Source organism: Cariama cristata, unplaced genomic scaffold (genome assembly GCF_000690535.1).
Source record: "Cariama cristata isolate BGI_N322 unplaced genomic scaffold, ASM69053v1 scaffold5159, whole genome shotgun sequence".
Classification (NCBI taxonomy): domain Eukaryota; kingdom Metazoa; phylum Chordata; class Aves; order Cariamiformes; family Cariamidae; genus Cariama; species Cariama cristata.
Genome location: NW_009637309.1, coordinates 22,402 through 37,094, shown reverse-complemented (window position 1 = coordinate 37,094; position 14,693 = coordinate 22,402). Strand labels below are relative to the sequence as shown.

Sequence of the window (14,693 nt, the reverse complement as noted above, 5' to 3'; positions counted from 1 at the left end):
TAGGCAACCTGTCCCAGTGCCTCACCACCCTCATGGTGAAGAATTTCTTCCTAATATCTGATGTAAATCTTTCCTCTTCCAGTTTAAAGCCATTGCCCCTTGTGCTATCACTACATGCCTTTTAAAACAAGTAGCCACATCTGACTGCAATAGTAGACTGAATTTTTTTGGTTAAATATAGTTCCACATCAATTGTTTAGACTTGAGGCTACAGCAGGTATGTCAGCAGCAATATACATCTGCCCTTGCCCCCAAAAAAGAGGGGGTAATGGACTCTTGCTCCGTAACTGAAACCATTGTGTAAAATAGAAAGCAAATTCTTCAGGGATTCAGCCACTGAAAGAAAAATAAACCTTGTTACTGGAGTGGAAATGTTCTGAATTTCTTAATCCGCAGCAGTTCGCAAACATGTGCACAGCCAGTATCAAGGCAGTAAAGTCTACATGAAACAGGCAGCGATTTTCTTTTAAAGTTTACATATTTTACAGATATTACAATATCTAGGGCATTTTGGAGGAGGGGACTTTCTTTTCCACTGTTGGGGTTTTTGTTTTGTTTTGTTTTTTCCCACAGTGTGCCTGGGGATGGTGGGGTGTCCAGCTGCATTTTGCAAGCCTGATCTTACATGTTGTCTGTAAAGTTACAGCTTGCTTGACTTTCGATTCCTGGAGTTATTTAGGTACAGACTGAAATCCAAAGTGATGCTTAGTGAGGCTCTCTCCTTTTTGTGAGTGGAAATGAGGTTGTGCCCATACAAGCCTCGGATAAGTCTGTGTGTTTTCATGTACCTTCAATCTTTTTTTAACCAGAGTTGGAACTTTCTCTCAGAGGAGTGCCTAGCTCTTATATTTCACCTTCACAAGAATAATAATAACTAAGTAATCCTCACCCAGGGAAACTGAGGTGGGAGCTTGCCCAAGACTTACTTGCGTGAAGCAAACAATGGTGGTCTTCTCTGCTTTACAATCTGCAGCAATGCCTGCCCAGCACCTGATTTCTGGCTAAGGGTTTGCATTCGTATCCGTTATTTCCTACTGGTTTCTGCTGCACAAGGAATATCACTTGCTCGCGGGCAGCAGTATGCAAGGTGTAGTCAGTTAGGGAGATTTTTGATCGCCCAAAGGCGCATGAGGGAGGCACTGTGTGCAAAAGCAGGCGAGGGCGACTTCTGCAAGCGTAATGTTCTCTGTGCTGCTCGTGTTTCCTCTCCTGCCGCCTTCCAGCATTGAAGCATGGGCGTCTTGCCATCCATGTAATGCCTGCAAACAACCTGTCTCCTGGGGGTGGAGGTTGCATCTCTTCCTTAGTTTGGGCTGTATTTTTGTTCTTGATATTTAGGGTTTGAAATGATATTCAATAAATGTTTTGGTATGTTTATGTGGGTAGGTAGCTAAGCTGAGAATGCTGTATCTGTTTCCACCTCTCTAAACTGGAATCCTAGTCACTGTTTTTGCTGGCCTTCAAGGCTTTTCCTTTGTCTCATTTTTGTTTTGAAGGATGTTTGGAACTTCCGAGCACGGCTTGTGCAAGGGGAAAGAATTAACCTGTAGAACAACCTCTGAAGAGCAGGATGGAAAACACGTGCCTGAAAATGAGATTCTCTGGTGGGAGAGTGCAGACCCTGCCTCGGCAGGCAGAATTACGTGTGCTTTGTTGACCTCTGTATTGGTAACTTAGCCAAATGCTGCATTGCAAAATAATTTTATGCTAATACAAAATAATTGCACTGAGGTTGAACAGCTGATGTCTGTCAAAGAAATCCTAATCTAGAAAAACAGAGATTTGCTGTGGTTATCTTAGACAATCAAAGAGTTAAGGTCTTGAAAGAACACCTTGATTTTCTTGATGTTTTCATTCTTGTTTTTTTAAAGGTTTCTCACATGACATACCTTTGGAATGATGCTATACTAACATAAGATTTTATGCAAGAATTTCCAACATTTCCAACTTCCTTTTCTATGCACAAGAAATAAAATGAGTCGGAGTTTCACTCAAGCTCTCTGTATGAGCTCACATGGGAAGTTAGTAGTACAACTGATGAAGATGGGAATATTGTTACCAGCAGAATCAATGCTATAAGGAGCTGGATTAAGAAGACGCAGCAACCACTCATGGAAAAATGGGACTGATGGGCTGGAACATGATCGCTAGTAGAGTTCCTCGAACATGACGTGGTGTGTCACTGTATCTCACGGAGCAGCGCTGGCACAAGTGAACTATGTTGCTGACAGGATTGGGAGCTACTGGGCCAGCAAACCGGCATCCCGTTGGCCTTGCAAAACCGATCCAAGGCTGTGTGAAATGAGGGAGTCCTCCTCTGAGTCTGGCGGGTCTGGGAAAAGGTGCTTTTTGGTGCTGCCAAGTTGGGGAGGTGGTTGGATGCTCCTCAGGATGCACTGGTGGCAGGGTGGAGCGATGTGCTCTGAAATGATCCTCTTGCCTTTCACAGTGTTTTTCCCTGCTTTCTGAAAGATTCTTTTGTTTTCAGAATCTAGTGTTTGAAATACAGATTAAATCAGAGAAAAACTGCATTCGAGGGCTGTGTTGTATTATTTCTGTTGCTCAGAAATTCTGGTGGTGGGTGTGTCGTTGAATACCCCAGTGCAAAATGTCAATCCTCTGCTGTTCTCCACTCCCCTCTTCCACCCAAAGAAGGTGCCAAAAGAGCACCAAAGGCTGCACTGATGGGCTCTCATGGCTCCTTCTGCTCTTTTATCCTGCCGCTCGGGAGGTCACTTGGTTGAGGCAGGAGATCAGGTGCAGTCCTGTCCTTGACCCACAAGGCTCAAAATCTTCTCCCCCAGGGGACTGCCTAAACAAGCGGCTGCAAGTCAAAGCTGTTGCAGTCATTTCATGCATGACAATGTAACGCAGAGGAGGCTTTTGTGCAAGGTGAGGTTTGAGCACAGTCATTGCGTTAGTCCTAAACCCTTGGTGGCCGGGTGAGGTATCTGGGCTGTGGTTCCCACCTGGAGACAGACCTACCTTCTTGGTAGTCTCCGGTTTGACCACAACACCAAGACGTCTGATGAGGGGGAGACTTTAGGACAGACCCCCAGCCTTGCTCAGTGGGTGATTTTGAGTATCCTGGTTCCTGCATCTCTTCCCATGTGCTCTGTATAACCCTGGCACTGATCCTGCTCTTGGGGAGATGTGCCGTGATGCCTCTCCAGACTTGGACCTTCTCAGCCTGGTCTTTGCTTGCTGCATGAGCCTAAGTGAATGATTTCCAGTGAGTTGGAGGTTCCTCTGTTGACTTTGCTGAGCTGTGGCACACAGCCTAGCTGGTGCTCTCCTTGGGATTTTTGTGAGGACTTAGAGTATCCTGTTTGGTTCACGACACAGGATACATGGAGACTTCACTGTCTACTGGTGTAGCTGACTTGACTGCAGAGGGAGCTGTGACCACAGAGAAGAGCCACAGCTGTCCATCAGATTCCCAGAGTTTCCAGACTGAATTTCTCTTACTACGGCTGGGAGAGAGAAGGAAAGGAAGAAATTTGGCTTTGTTTTTAAAAATTTGCACATCTCTGCCTATGGATTTAGGCTTAAATTTCCACTTTCAGAAGAACAAACCCATCAAAGACCTCGTAGATCATCTCAACTCAGCAGTTGCCCCACCTGATGAGAGACTCCTGTCCTCACTCCTTCCTACAACAACCGGTCGAGGATACTCCAGAGCCTGGGGAAGACTAAGCTTAGGCAAGTTCCACTCGACTGTGTGCAAGGCCAGCTCAGCTGCATCCTAGCAATGCCAAGGAGTCTGATCTCTGCCTCCCAAAATGACCCTGGGCAGAGCCAGATCCATCAGGGCTTCTTGGCTCTTTCTCAGCAAAGCTACACACTCATGGGTGCAGGACCATGTCCCTGGGAGAGTAAAGATCTACAAACAATTCCTCACAGGATATTTGAGCAAGGGTGGGAGTCCAAAGGATGCTTCATCAGTTCATGTAAATGTGACCTCCTGTGCGAGGGATCTATCTGGTAAGTGCTTTCTTGTTCCTGTTCTCACCCATCCCAGCCAGCAGAGATTCTGCAATCGCAGGTTTCCAAAGCACATGCCCCACCAGTGGAAATTCATGGCTAGAAATTCATCTCAGTCTCCAGCACTTGGCTTTCTGGGTAAAAACCAAAACCACAACCAAGTATCTCTTAGGGTTTGGTTTCCTGGCAGTACAGTGCCCCTGATTCGGGCATCTCAGGCTGGTGTCTGCAGAGGGAGCTGCCGCCACGGGAGAGCTGCGAGGTCTTATCAGCCTTCAGGTCCAGATTCCCTCTTCTTTGAATTACCCCCATGGCAGCAGGAAGGGGAGGAGGAGACGAAAAGCAATAATTAACCAAGTCACCTGCTGCCCCAAGCTTAATTTTTTTCCAGAAGGAAACCTGCCCAGCGTGCCGTGGCCCTGTGAAGAACAAGGGCAGGAACCCAAGTGCCCTTCCCAAACACAGTGCCCATCCCTCAATGGTTTTTGCAATCCCAAACTATCAAGCTAGTTCCATCGGAAAGGGGATTTTTTTTTTTTTTGCTATCCTGTGAAAAACTCATGTGAAAAAAAGGAAGACCCCTGCCAAGAGAAGGACCACGTTCAGCCTGTGGCCTCCACCTTTTTTTGGAGTCCAAAGAGACTGAAGGAAAGTTGACCCCAGTTTGTAATGAACACGTGCCGCATTCAATCCACTCCTGGTCCTTGCAGCAAGAGTTGTACCTCCACCTTCCCTCCCACAGCAAGTGCCTTGACCCACAGGACTGTGAAGTTGGTCCAGGGAAAGGGGAAAGATGAAGGACAGCAAATTCCAGCAGGACAAACCCCACCTTTCAGCAGTGTCTGCTTCACGGCATAGAGCTTGAGGGAAAAGTGAGGATGAACGGACTGTCACACCGATGGCACAAGCTCGTCTGAACCATGACATGGTGGGGCTGAAGTCCGCTTTGCAGGAGCAGTGAGTCTTTATGGCATGATGGCAACAGGGCCATGTGCAAAGATGATGAAAATCATCTTCTCAACTGTGCTGCAGGTCTGTTATGGATCCGTATTCAATCTCAATGTTTATCTCCTCTCAAATACCACTCACAGAGTTAATGTAGGCAGATGAGAGTGCTAAGTGCGCTGCTAAGTACAGTGTATATTGAATATATAATTTGTAAGTATGTCCCAGCTTGAGGAGAATACAAGGCCTTTGCAACCTCTGTTTGCAGCTCCCCATTTTTAAGCTAGCATCACTTTTCCTTCTCTCCCTACTCCAGGATTTCGCCTCCAGGCTTTTTCTTTCCCAGCAGGGCGCTCTTAGAGGACAGGAGCCATTGCACTGTTTAACTTTGCAAACCACCCGTGCCAGCACAGATGCGGTGCATGACTGAGCTTGTCAGGTGCTGGGTTCTGCACACTTGTTGGCTCTGTCCTCGCAGCCATGGTGGCAGCTGCTGGCAGCTGCGAATGAGCAGAGTAGAGGAAAGGGAGTGTATAAAATCATGCTTGAACTTTCTCCACCTACTTCCAAGCCTCTAGCAACAAGCCCTCCTGTCCCCAAACCTTCTTGTTCCTTCACTCCTGCCCTTTGCCCAGCCCAGCTGGTGAGACCCACAGCTTCTTGAGAGGCTCCTGGGCATGCAGAGGTGCCAGCACATGCACAGGGAAGGTGAAGAGGAGCAAATGGCACCCAGGGACTGTCATCTTGATCCTGCCCATGCTGCGGCTGAGCTCTGCCCCAAGCGCTCTTCAGACCTTATAAGTGCTGGATGGTGAGCTGGGGTCTTGGTGACATCTGCTTATTGTCAGAGTCATCATGGAAAAGACAAACCCAACTGCTTGGCTGGATGCCGTCCTATGGCACTTATCCCCACGTCTGGGTGCAGCCCCTGCTCCTGTATCCTTTCTGACCTGTGGCTGGGATGGAAAGGGAGTAGGGGGAGTGAGTGGGAAGAAACAGTGGTCTCCACATCAGCTGTGTTGTGAGCTGGATAGCACAAGGCATGGTCTTCTTCCAGAAGAAGGGCAGAGAGGATCCTGGAGAGGTTTCTTGGATGCTTGGTGTAAGAAAGCAAAGAGTGCTGCACTTGGTATCCCCAGCCTCCTCTCTCACCATCTGAAAGGTGGTAACGGAGAAAAAGCCACATTCACAATTGCCTTTGCAAGACCTTTGCTCTTACACCTGTGAATTCATCTGCAGCTCTGAAGGGAGCCAGGAAGGAAAGCGGTGTTAGAACTTAGCGTCTTGCCTCAAACTGCAAGCAGACAAGGAAGCTTACTTGCTGCATTATTTAGGAGTTTGACTTTCCCAGGTTGAGGCCTTTCTTTTTCTTGGATGACTGGGGTGAGGAGGTTCTACGGAGAAGTCTGGACTTCCTGGCTCCTTTACAGGTTTGCGTTGAAGGATTTTCTTCTGAATAGTGCAGGAACTCAGAGAGAGATGGATTTGGAAAACTGAAAATGGCTTGTTAGAACAAAGGCCTTTTTTTTTTTTGTTTGCTTGTTTTTTTAATTTGACAATGTTTCCCAGCATCCTGTGAACAAGAAATGATGTTATTTGAATCTTGAACGTTGCTGTGCCAGTCTCTCCAAAACTGTTTACTTGCTTCTGAGTGGTCCCAGGTATTATATTGCCTGTGCAGTTGGCTAACGTGCTTGTGAATACATTATTCCCAAAAGGATGTGTGTGAAGGGAAGAGAAATGTTTAAATACTCTGTGTCTTCACCAAAATGAGCTGCCGGTGGTGGCATCTCCTGCCCGGCCTGTGTGCCTCTTTTTTTCAGTTGTCCAAGCAATCCAAACTTGTCCTTTGAGTGTTGCAAGGTGGTAAGAGCAAAACCAGTGAGAGGAAGAGGCACTGCAAAGCCCGGGAGGAAGGTGTTGGGATGGAGTCCAGTGCTGGTGGACTTGTCTGCTGTGCCCCCGTTCTGGGAGGTGGAGGTGTGCTGAGGAGGGCACCACAGCTGGGGTTCAACAGTGCCTGTGTCTCCATCATCAGCTCTGTGATGCCTGAAGAGAAGGTGAAAGACCCTCCTGGAGGTTTTGTGGGTAGGAGCAGCACCCTGGACATCTGGAGAGCCTGAGTGGCCATGTCCCATTTCCACCAAAACTGAGACCTGAAGCATGAGGTGAAGCATTTACCTCCTGTTGAGCTTGATGCAGCAGTGCCCTCCGTATGGGCGTCCTTTGCTCCGAGACCTGCTGCGGTGCTTCCCGCCCTGCTCTGACTGCCTGCCTGCACCCTGCACGTGCCTCTTCTTCCTCACAGGCTGTGTCCGTGCTCACACCTTGTGTGACTCTTAACCAGGGAAGGTTTAAACTGGCTTTGGGTGAAGCTTCAATACCACACACAAAGCTGTTGTGAGGCTTTATTAGCAAGGGGTGGTTAGCTGTCCTCTGGGCGAGACCGTGCTCTCTCTGCCTAGCAGAACATGGCCATGTTTGTTTAAACTTGTTAAAATGAATTGAAGGTTTCCTTTCTGCATGCTTTCCCTGTCAAGTGTTGGGAGGGGTGTCATTTCTCTGCAATAATGTTTTCGTACTCATATTGTGCCTGATTGTATAGTCCTTAATTTATATCCCCAATAACTGCTCCTGCTCCAGCAGCAGCTCGTGCTGTTGCTCAGCCAAAGATGTTTCAGTAAACTGTGTCTGCATTTATACAAAAATAAAAAATTGAACATTGAATTTCAATTCCTACTTAATTATTTTCTTCCAAGTGCCCTCAGTGTCTGCTGCGGGGAGGGTTTCTCACCGATTCTCCCCAGGACACTGGCTGGGGCTGCCCGTCCTCCCCCCCACGCCGCACGGGGCTGCCTGCCCCTCCCTAGCAGCCGTCGGTCCCCCATACGGCACTGTGCTCCTGCCGGCTTCTCATCACTGGTACTCCCGTTGTTCTGCCCAGCCCTACTAACGTGTTTCTCCTCTGTGTCTCAGCTACACCCCGGACAACGATGTCCTCACCACAGAGCAAAGGCAGTTCTATGAAGACAACGGGCATCTGCTCGTTAGGAAGCTCATTTCTGATGAAGACATTGAGCACTTCAGGTACGGGGCACTTGCCTAAGGTGCTGGGGCTCCAGTGGGCAGCAGCATCCCGAGGGAGCTCTGGGGAGCTGAGGGAAGCTGGATCCTCCCAACATGGATGTGCGCGCTATTGCTGGATACCTTCCTCTGTAGCAGTAGTGCCTTTCAGGAGAGTAATCTGGCCAAACATGGCTAAAATGTGCTCTGGCTTCTCCGGTTCCCTCTGCTTTGCAGGCAGGAGTTTGTGAGGATCTGTAACAAGGAGACGAATCCACCAGGAGTTCTGATAATGAGAGATGAGATCCACAGACCCAACTTCATTCAGTCTGAAAAAACAGTTAATAAAGTGCATGATTTCCAGGAAGATGAAGAGTTGTTTAGACACCGTACTCTGCCAAAAGTAAAAAGCCAATAGGGGGATGGTGGTGGGAGAGCCTAACCGAGATCTGTGAACATATATATGTTTTAATGCCAAGGTGAAGGCAATGTCTGAGCTGGGCAGGCCAAACTAGCCCTTCTGGATGGTTATGCGATGCTCTGTTCTGTACAGGCCTACTTTAATACATGCTTCACCCAATATCAGATGGATTTGTACTCTATGTTCATGTTGGAGTAGTTATCAGCAGCAGATTCCCATCACTTTTCATAAGATAAGAAAGTATATTAATGTATGTAATGTGTAGGTACAGTTCCTCATGTATTGGCTTGTTGTGGATCCTGGAGTACTACAAAAGTCAGGTTGGCTGGAGAATCAGAGGCGGACACAGGAGATTTCATGGAGCTCCTGAGCTGTTGCCCTGGCAGTCAGCGACCTTCAGCAGTGCCTCGGCGTACACTGCAGCAGAAAAGGCACAGGTGAGCATTGCAACTATGGCAGCATCTATAGGTGGTTTCCCTGTGCTTGTTTTTTATTTTGGATAAAACCACTGATAATAAGTCCACCCTCGTGAACAACACAGTCAACTGTTAGTTACAGTACAGACCTGCCTAGTTTTTTTTACTTGCAATCGATTACTGTAGTATAAAACACATCTTTTTTTTTCTACTCTTTTTTCCTCTGTAGATCCTAAAATGTGTTGTATACTTCACAGGGCCAAACATAATGGCCATGCAAATGATGCTGATAAATAAACTTCCAGATCCTGGTAAGCAGAGCTCCAGGGAGAAGAAAATGCAGAAGTTGTTAGTATGCCTGGGTCGCTGTGTAATTCGTGAGTTGAGATAAAGACAGTTTAACAGGAGAGAAAAGGAAGGGATCATAATAATAATAATATGAAGAAGAAGAAGAAGAATGATAAAAGAATTAGAATCTACAAAACAAGTGATGCACAATGCAATTTCTCACTACCCGCCCACCGATGCCCAGCCAGTTCCCAAGCAGCGGCCACCAGCCAGCTTTCCCCCCAGTTTATGTACTGGGCATGACGTCATAGGGTGTGGAATATCCCTTTGGTCATTGGGGTCAGCTGTCCTGGCTGTGTCCCCTCCCAGCTTCTTGTGCCCCCAGCCTCCTCGCTGGTGGGGTGGGGTGAGAAGCTGAAAAGTCCTTGACTTGGTGTAAGCGCTGCTCAGCAACAACTGAAACATTCCTGTGTTATCTACATCATTCTCATCCTAAATCCAAAACACAGCACTGTACCAGCTACTAGGAAGAAAATTAACTCTATCCCAGTCAAAACCAAGACACTATTTTATAAAAGTTGTTTAAATTGAATTGAATTGAACTGAATTAAAAGAAATTCTGGAAATATATGAAGTTATTTTGGTAATAGTGTGTTTTAGTTTAGCCCTGGCTTGGTGGGATACGTTTCTTCTCTTTCAGTTTGCTGTACGTGTTTGGGTTCACACATTGGGAGGTATGTGTGTGTGCCTCCTAAATTGAAGTGCTGTTGTATCTAACTGCATGTTACATCTAAAACATCATTTCCAACTGCAGTTTAGGTCTTTTTGTATAATGTTAACTGTCCCTCAACTATTTTTTTTTTAAAGCAGCATTCAGGTTTCAAAAAGGAGCACGCAGCTCCTTATTCAGCCATCTGCACTTGCATGAAACCCCGCTGTTTAAGCACTTTTTTTTTTAGGGTTGACATTTCACATGTGTTGAAAACACAAGTGCTTCCTAGAGCTTGGTAAAAGACAATAAATACAGAGAAGATCCTTTGCTTAGGGTTTATGTGCTATTTTCCAGACTAACAGTTCAGAAATGTCAAATTTAGTCTGACTCCTGACCTTGCTGACAGTGGTTGCACGCTCAGCGCTTTGCTATGAAGAGACTTGAATAGATGCCAAAGGAAGGATTTTGAACCCTGGCTTTGGCTTCTAGTGCTGAAGATCGAAGTCTTACTTCATAAAAGAGAAATGGGGGGAAAAAGGAAGTTTAATTAACGACATGACAGTTTTTTCAAAGTTGATTGGACTCTTCATAAGCTTTTGCAGTTCAGCAGAGCTGAGACCAGAGCTGTTTCCTATTCTGAGGTGTCCAGCTTCTGCGTGGGCACAGAACACCGTCGGGTTATTAAAACACTCAGTTTGTTCATGCCATTCCCAACAACTCCACAGAGCAACTACGGACCCAAGAACCACATCTGGGGTCTCACTGTGCCTTAGAGTGAGATTTAAACTCATTTAGCCTCAGAATAGAGTGCCAGCAAGGAGCATGCTTAGAGACAGTGCAGCTTTGGAGCAGCTTCTTGGGACCCATTACCACCATAAGTGCCGTGATGTTCCTCAGGACAACTCTATGTCACATCTAAAGTGCATGAAGACACTTTTCAGTACAGCCACCCGCATTTCTTGTCTTTCAGGTACCTGAGTTCTCGTCACCCCATGCGTCAGGACTTGCACTATTTCACCTTCCAGCTGCGGACCACATTGTGTGCTCCTGGACCACCATGGAGAGGACTGATGGGGACAATGAGTGCCTGGTGGTGCAGCCAGGGATGCACAAGGAGCCCCTGAAGCCTCAAGGCTATCCAAAGTGGGAGGTAGAGCAGCACGGGGGGTTGGGAAGGGCGTGCATGAGGGGACCACGTTCTGGCTGGTGGGTACACTCCAACACAGTCTGTGTCTGAGAAGCTGTCTGTTACAAACTGGTCTTTGTTCACACTGATCAACCGTTTTTCTCTATTCTTGCGAAGTTTGAAGATGCTTTCTCCTTCTCTGAATTTGTTCCTGCCAGGCAAACATGTTTATTTTCCTGTAGAAGAAAACTGGATGACAAACAATTGACCAGAATTTAATTTCAAGCAATATTATCCTCCTAAGCAAGGATGTATCCTGACCTGGGCCAGAGTTGGTGATGGCTGTGCTTGGAGCGGGAGGCTGGACTTGACACCCCAGAAGTGGAACCAGCAACACTTGTGCAGCCCCTGTGCTCTTCTCTGTTCTCCCCAGTGGAGAGAAGTTCTTAATTGTTTGAATTTAACTTTAGAAAGGAGACGAAGAACAATTTAGTTGAGAGATGGAAATTTCTCATAGGGGTTTGCAGGTCAAAAGAGAAAGTGAGCATATGTGTGTATGAAGTGTGTCTGAGGAAGCTGAGCTACCTGTGAGATGTGCAAAGATGATCCAGAAAGCAGAGTGGACCATTCTGGTTCTTTATAAATGAGTCTTTATAACTGATTAGCAAGGCTTGTAGGCGAACATGCAGACTCTTCATCAGGAACATTGAATGTACTACCTTCAAGAAAGAAAATGAGTAACTGCCTTTGCATCTCTTCTTCTAAGCTGAAAAAACAGTGTTCTAATGTTACTGAATTATTGCCACTCTTCCTTGGCTTCTAGAGTTCACCAATCAAATTTTTCCACGAGCTGCCGCAATTATGAGAAGCGTCCCAGGGTTCACGTTGTCATGGAGAAGGGAGACATGGTGTTCTTCCACCCCCTGCTTATTCATGGCTCTGGAGAAAACAAGACATCAGGTTTCCAAAAAGTAGGATACCACCTGTAGATACAGCTGTCAATATTTGTTTAGCTGCTAAACACCATCAAAGTCTTCTTAACTAAGAAGTGATTACAAAATAAGTGGGTTGATGGGTGCAGAACACACAGATCTGCTCTGACCCTGACTTCTCTGATTACCACTCTGGTTGCTGGTCATTTGAGATCAAGGAGGTGAAGTATTGCTTTAGGTCGCATATGTCCACGGTGTGGGATGCATGAGTTTTTTTCCACTGGTCATTCGTAATCAATGTGGTAGTGAGTGATGCGCAATTTCCTCACGTGGAGCATAAGCCATCACTTTGCCAGCTCAGGGTGCTACTGAATTGACGTTAAGAACACGAACCAAGAGCACCTGGAGAAAGAAGTGATTGAATTTGGACGTGCAAAATATAAGGTGACTTCTGCTTCAGACCTTGTGGTAGTCTTAAATCATGACCTTATCTTGTAACTAGCAAGCATTTTTGGCCTTTTTACTGATAAGGCTGCTTCTTGCTGCCTGTGCTGGAGAGGTGCCCTTGCCCTCCAGGCAGCCCCTTCACGTCTCTGGCAAGCAGCAGAGGAGCTCTGCGAGTTCCTCCTCCAGCTCTGCTCATCATCACTCCCACCTCGGAGCTGCCAAAATTGATTTCATCCACACGCCTTGGTATCTTTCAGCACAAATCAACCCAGCTAGGGCAAACTTAGGCCAGCAGCTGTTTCGGTGACAATAATTGAATTTGCAAGAATAGGAGGGCATAATTCATGTAGTACCCATCTGTGGTGTCTTCTCTCCGTACCACATCAATCCAATGAGCCTTTTGGCTTACGTCAACTGTGGTTTTGTGCGTTGGGATTTGTAGCTTTTTATTTCATTTAGTGTTGTCTGTACTTTTCTATTGGAGGCTTTGAAGAGACCGTAAGTTAATGGGTATTTTTATGAATACATGGCCAAATAGGTAGCTCATGCCACGAATAAGCAGGAAACACTATATCCAAAGGAGGTGGCTTCTAAGTAATTTTGGGGGTTATTTTTTGGTTTTTTGGTTTTAATGCAGGGTGTTTGGAAGAAGCAAGGAAAGATTGTGCAAGGAAAAAGAATTAATATTTAAAGTCTAACGACCAGGATGGAAAATGTGTGCCTGAGCATCAGCTTATGAGTAGCCAGATTTATGTGCTTTTTGCCCTCTATGTAAGAAACATACCCAAATACTGCATTACAAAATCATTTTATGCTAATACAAAGTAGTTGCATTGAGGTCGAAGAGCTGATGTTCTTCAAAGAAAACCTGACCTACAAAACCAGATTTGCTGCAGTTATTTTAGGTAATCAAAGAAAAATGATGATGGGAGATGTACTTTACTTCTTGATGTGCTTTACTTCTTGATTTTTTACTTCTCGATGTACTTTACTTCTTGATTTTTTTTTTTCCTAGTCTCTCTCTTGATATACTTTTGGGCTGATGCTCTATTAATGTAAGGTCATTGATGATCTTAATAGAATTATAATCATTATTATAGTTAGATGAAATTAATATTATTAATATAAAATTCTATGCATGATTACGTTTCTAATGTGCTTTTTCTATGCAAAATAAACACAGTGAATCAGCGTTTCATGCAAGTTTCAGCATGAGCTCACACAGGAAGTCAGTACAGCCAATGAAGACATGGATTTTATTTTTATTTTTGAAATAAAGATTAAATTAGAGCAAAACTGTGTGTGGTGGCTGCGTTCTATTATTTCTATGGTTCAGAAATTCTGCCGATGGGTGTAGTTGAATAACCAAAAAGAAGTGAACCCTGGAAAGGTAGGTGTTTGGTCTGAGAAAAACATCAGGATGCTGCAGCTGAGAGTCACCCAAAACCCAAATAACAACTGTCTGTGTCCTGCCTGTCTTGCAGGGTGTTTGGGTGACTGGGTGCAGGGCAGCTGAGAGCAATCCCTGTGCTTCTGCCGCTGAGCCCTCCCGGTGTGGTTTGTAGGACTGGGGAGCAGTTTAGGGATGGCTCTTCTTTATTCCAGGACATCCTGCTGCCGGTCAGCTCAATGCTCTGGGATGCTGAGGTGCAGTTTTGGTGTGCAGGGCTGGACACCCTCTCCTGAAGGCTTTACCACCATTACTTTCCCTAAAAATCATCAGGACATGTTAGTGAGTCCTGGGAGCTGGTAGGTTCTTCCTTGGCACCGTATTTCAGTGCAGTTATGAGTCTTTTTGCTAACATTAAAGTCAATCTCCTTGTTGTGTGCGAAGGCCATTTTTTCCTACTTTTAAATCCTAGCAGGCACTTCATGACTTCTTATTACAGCCTTTGCTCACAGATATGGGAATGCCGAAACCATTTTGGAGACAATTTTGGGCAAACTACCTGCCAGTATCTCTTCATCTCCTCACTGCGTGACCATCCTGGGCCCAGCCCATGTCCTGGCTTCCATGCTGTTATAGCCAAATTTTCAGAAATCATGGTATCAGTGCAGCAGTAGATGAGTTATGCTGTGTCCGTGATTAAAAGCCAACTGTCCTGAGGCTCCCCATCAGACTTGTTCTGCAGGCCCTTCACCATCTTTGTTGCTTAAAGAAGAAAAATTCCATTTCATTGTAGTTTTAGCCTTTATGTTTCTTTAAGTCAGTTTCATTGATGTGATGATGTCCATTCAGAATTTTAAGGACTTTGTACTGACAAAGTTTCTACTGGCCAACTTTATTAAGAAAAAGCGTATGTTCTCTCACACCTAGGTTGTGGTTTGGCTTGGGAGATTTCCAGAAGTTCAGCTTTGG

The 14,693-nt window shown here is 45.8% G+C and overlaps 2 protein-coding genes across 2 annotated transcripts in view; both read left to right on the top strand.

The window, feature by feature from the left end:
* PHYH (phytanoyl-CoA 2-hydroxylase) overlaps nt 1–1,550 on the top strand; it is an 11,921-nt gene extending 10,371 nt beyond the window's left edge. The window contains exon 9 of the mRNA XM_009708266.1: nt 1,497–1,550. Within this exon, the coding sequence (XP_009706568.1) occupies nt 1,497–1,550 (54 nt within the window). The remainder of the gene's footprint in view (nt 1–1,496) is intronic.
* A 4,234-nt stretch (nt 1,551–5,784) lies between these two features.
* Nucleotides 5,785–11,944, top strand: LOC104167878 (phytanoyl-CoA dioxygenase, peroxisomal-like). Its single transcript, XM_009708270.1, is given in 8 exon segments — nt 5,785–5,881; nt 7,576–7,609; nt 7,906–8,016; nt 8,230–8,395; nt 9,059–9,174; nt 10,809–10,852; nt 10,855–10,996; nt 11,806–11,944. Coding segments are annotated over 8 exon segments (849 nt in total).
* The last annotated feature ends 2,749 nt before the right edge of the window (nt 11,945–14,693 follow it).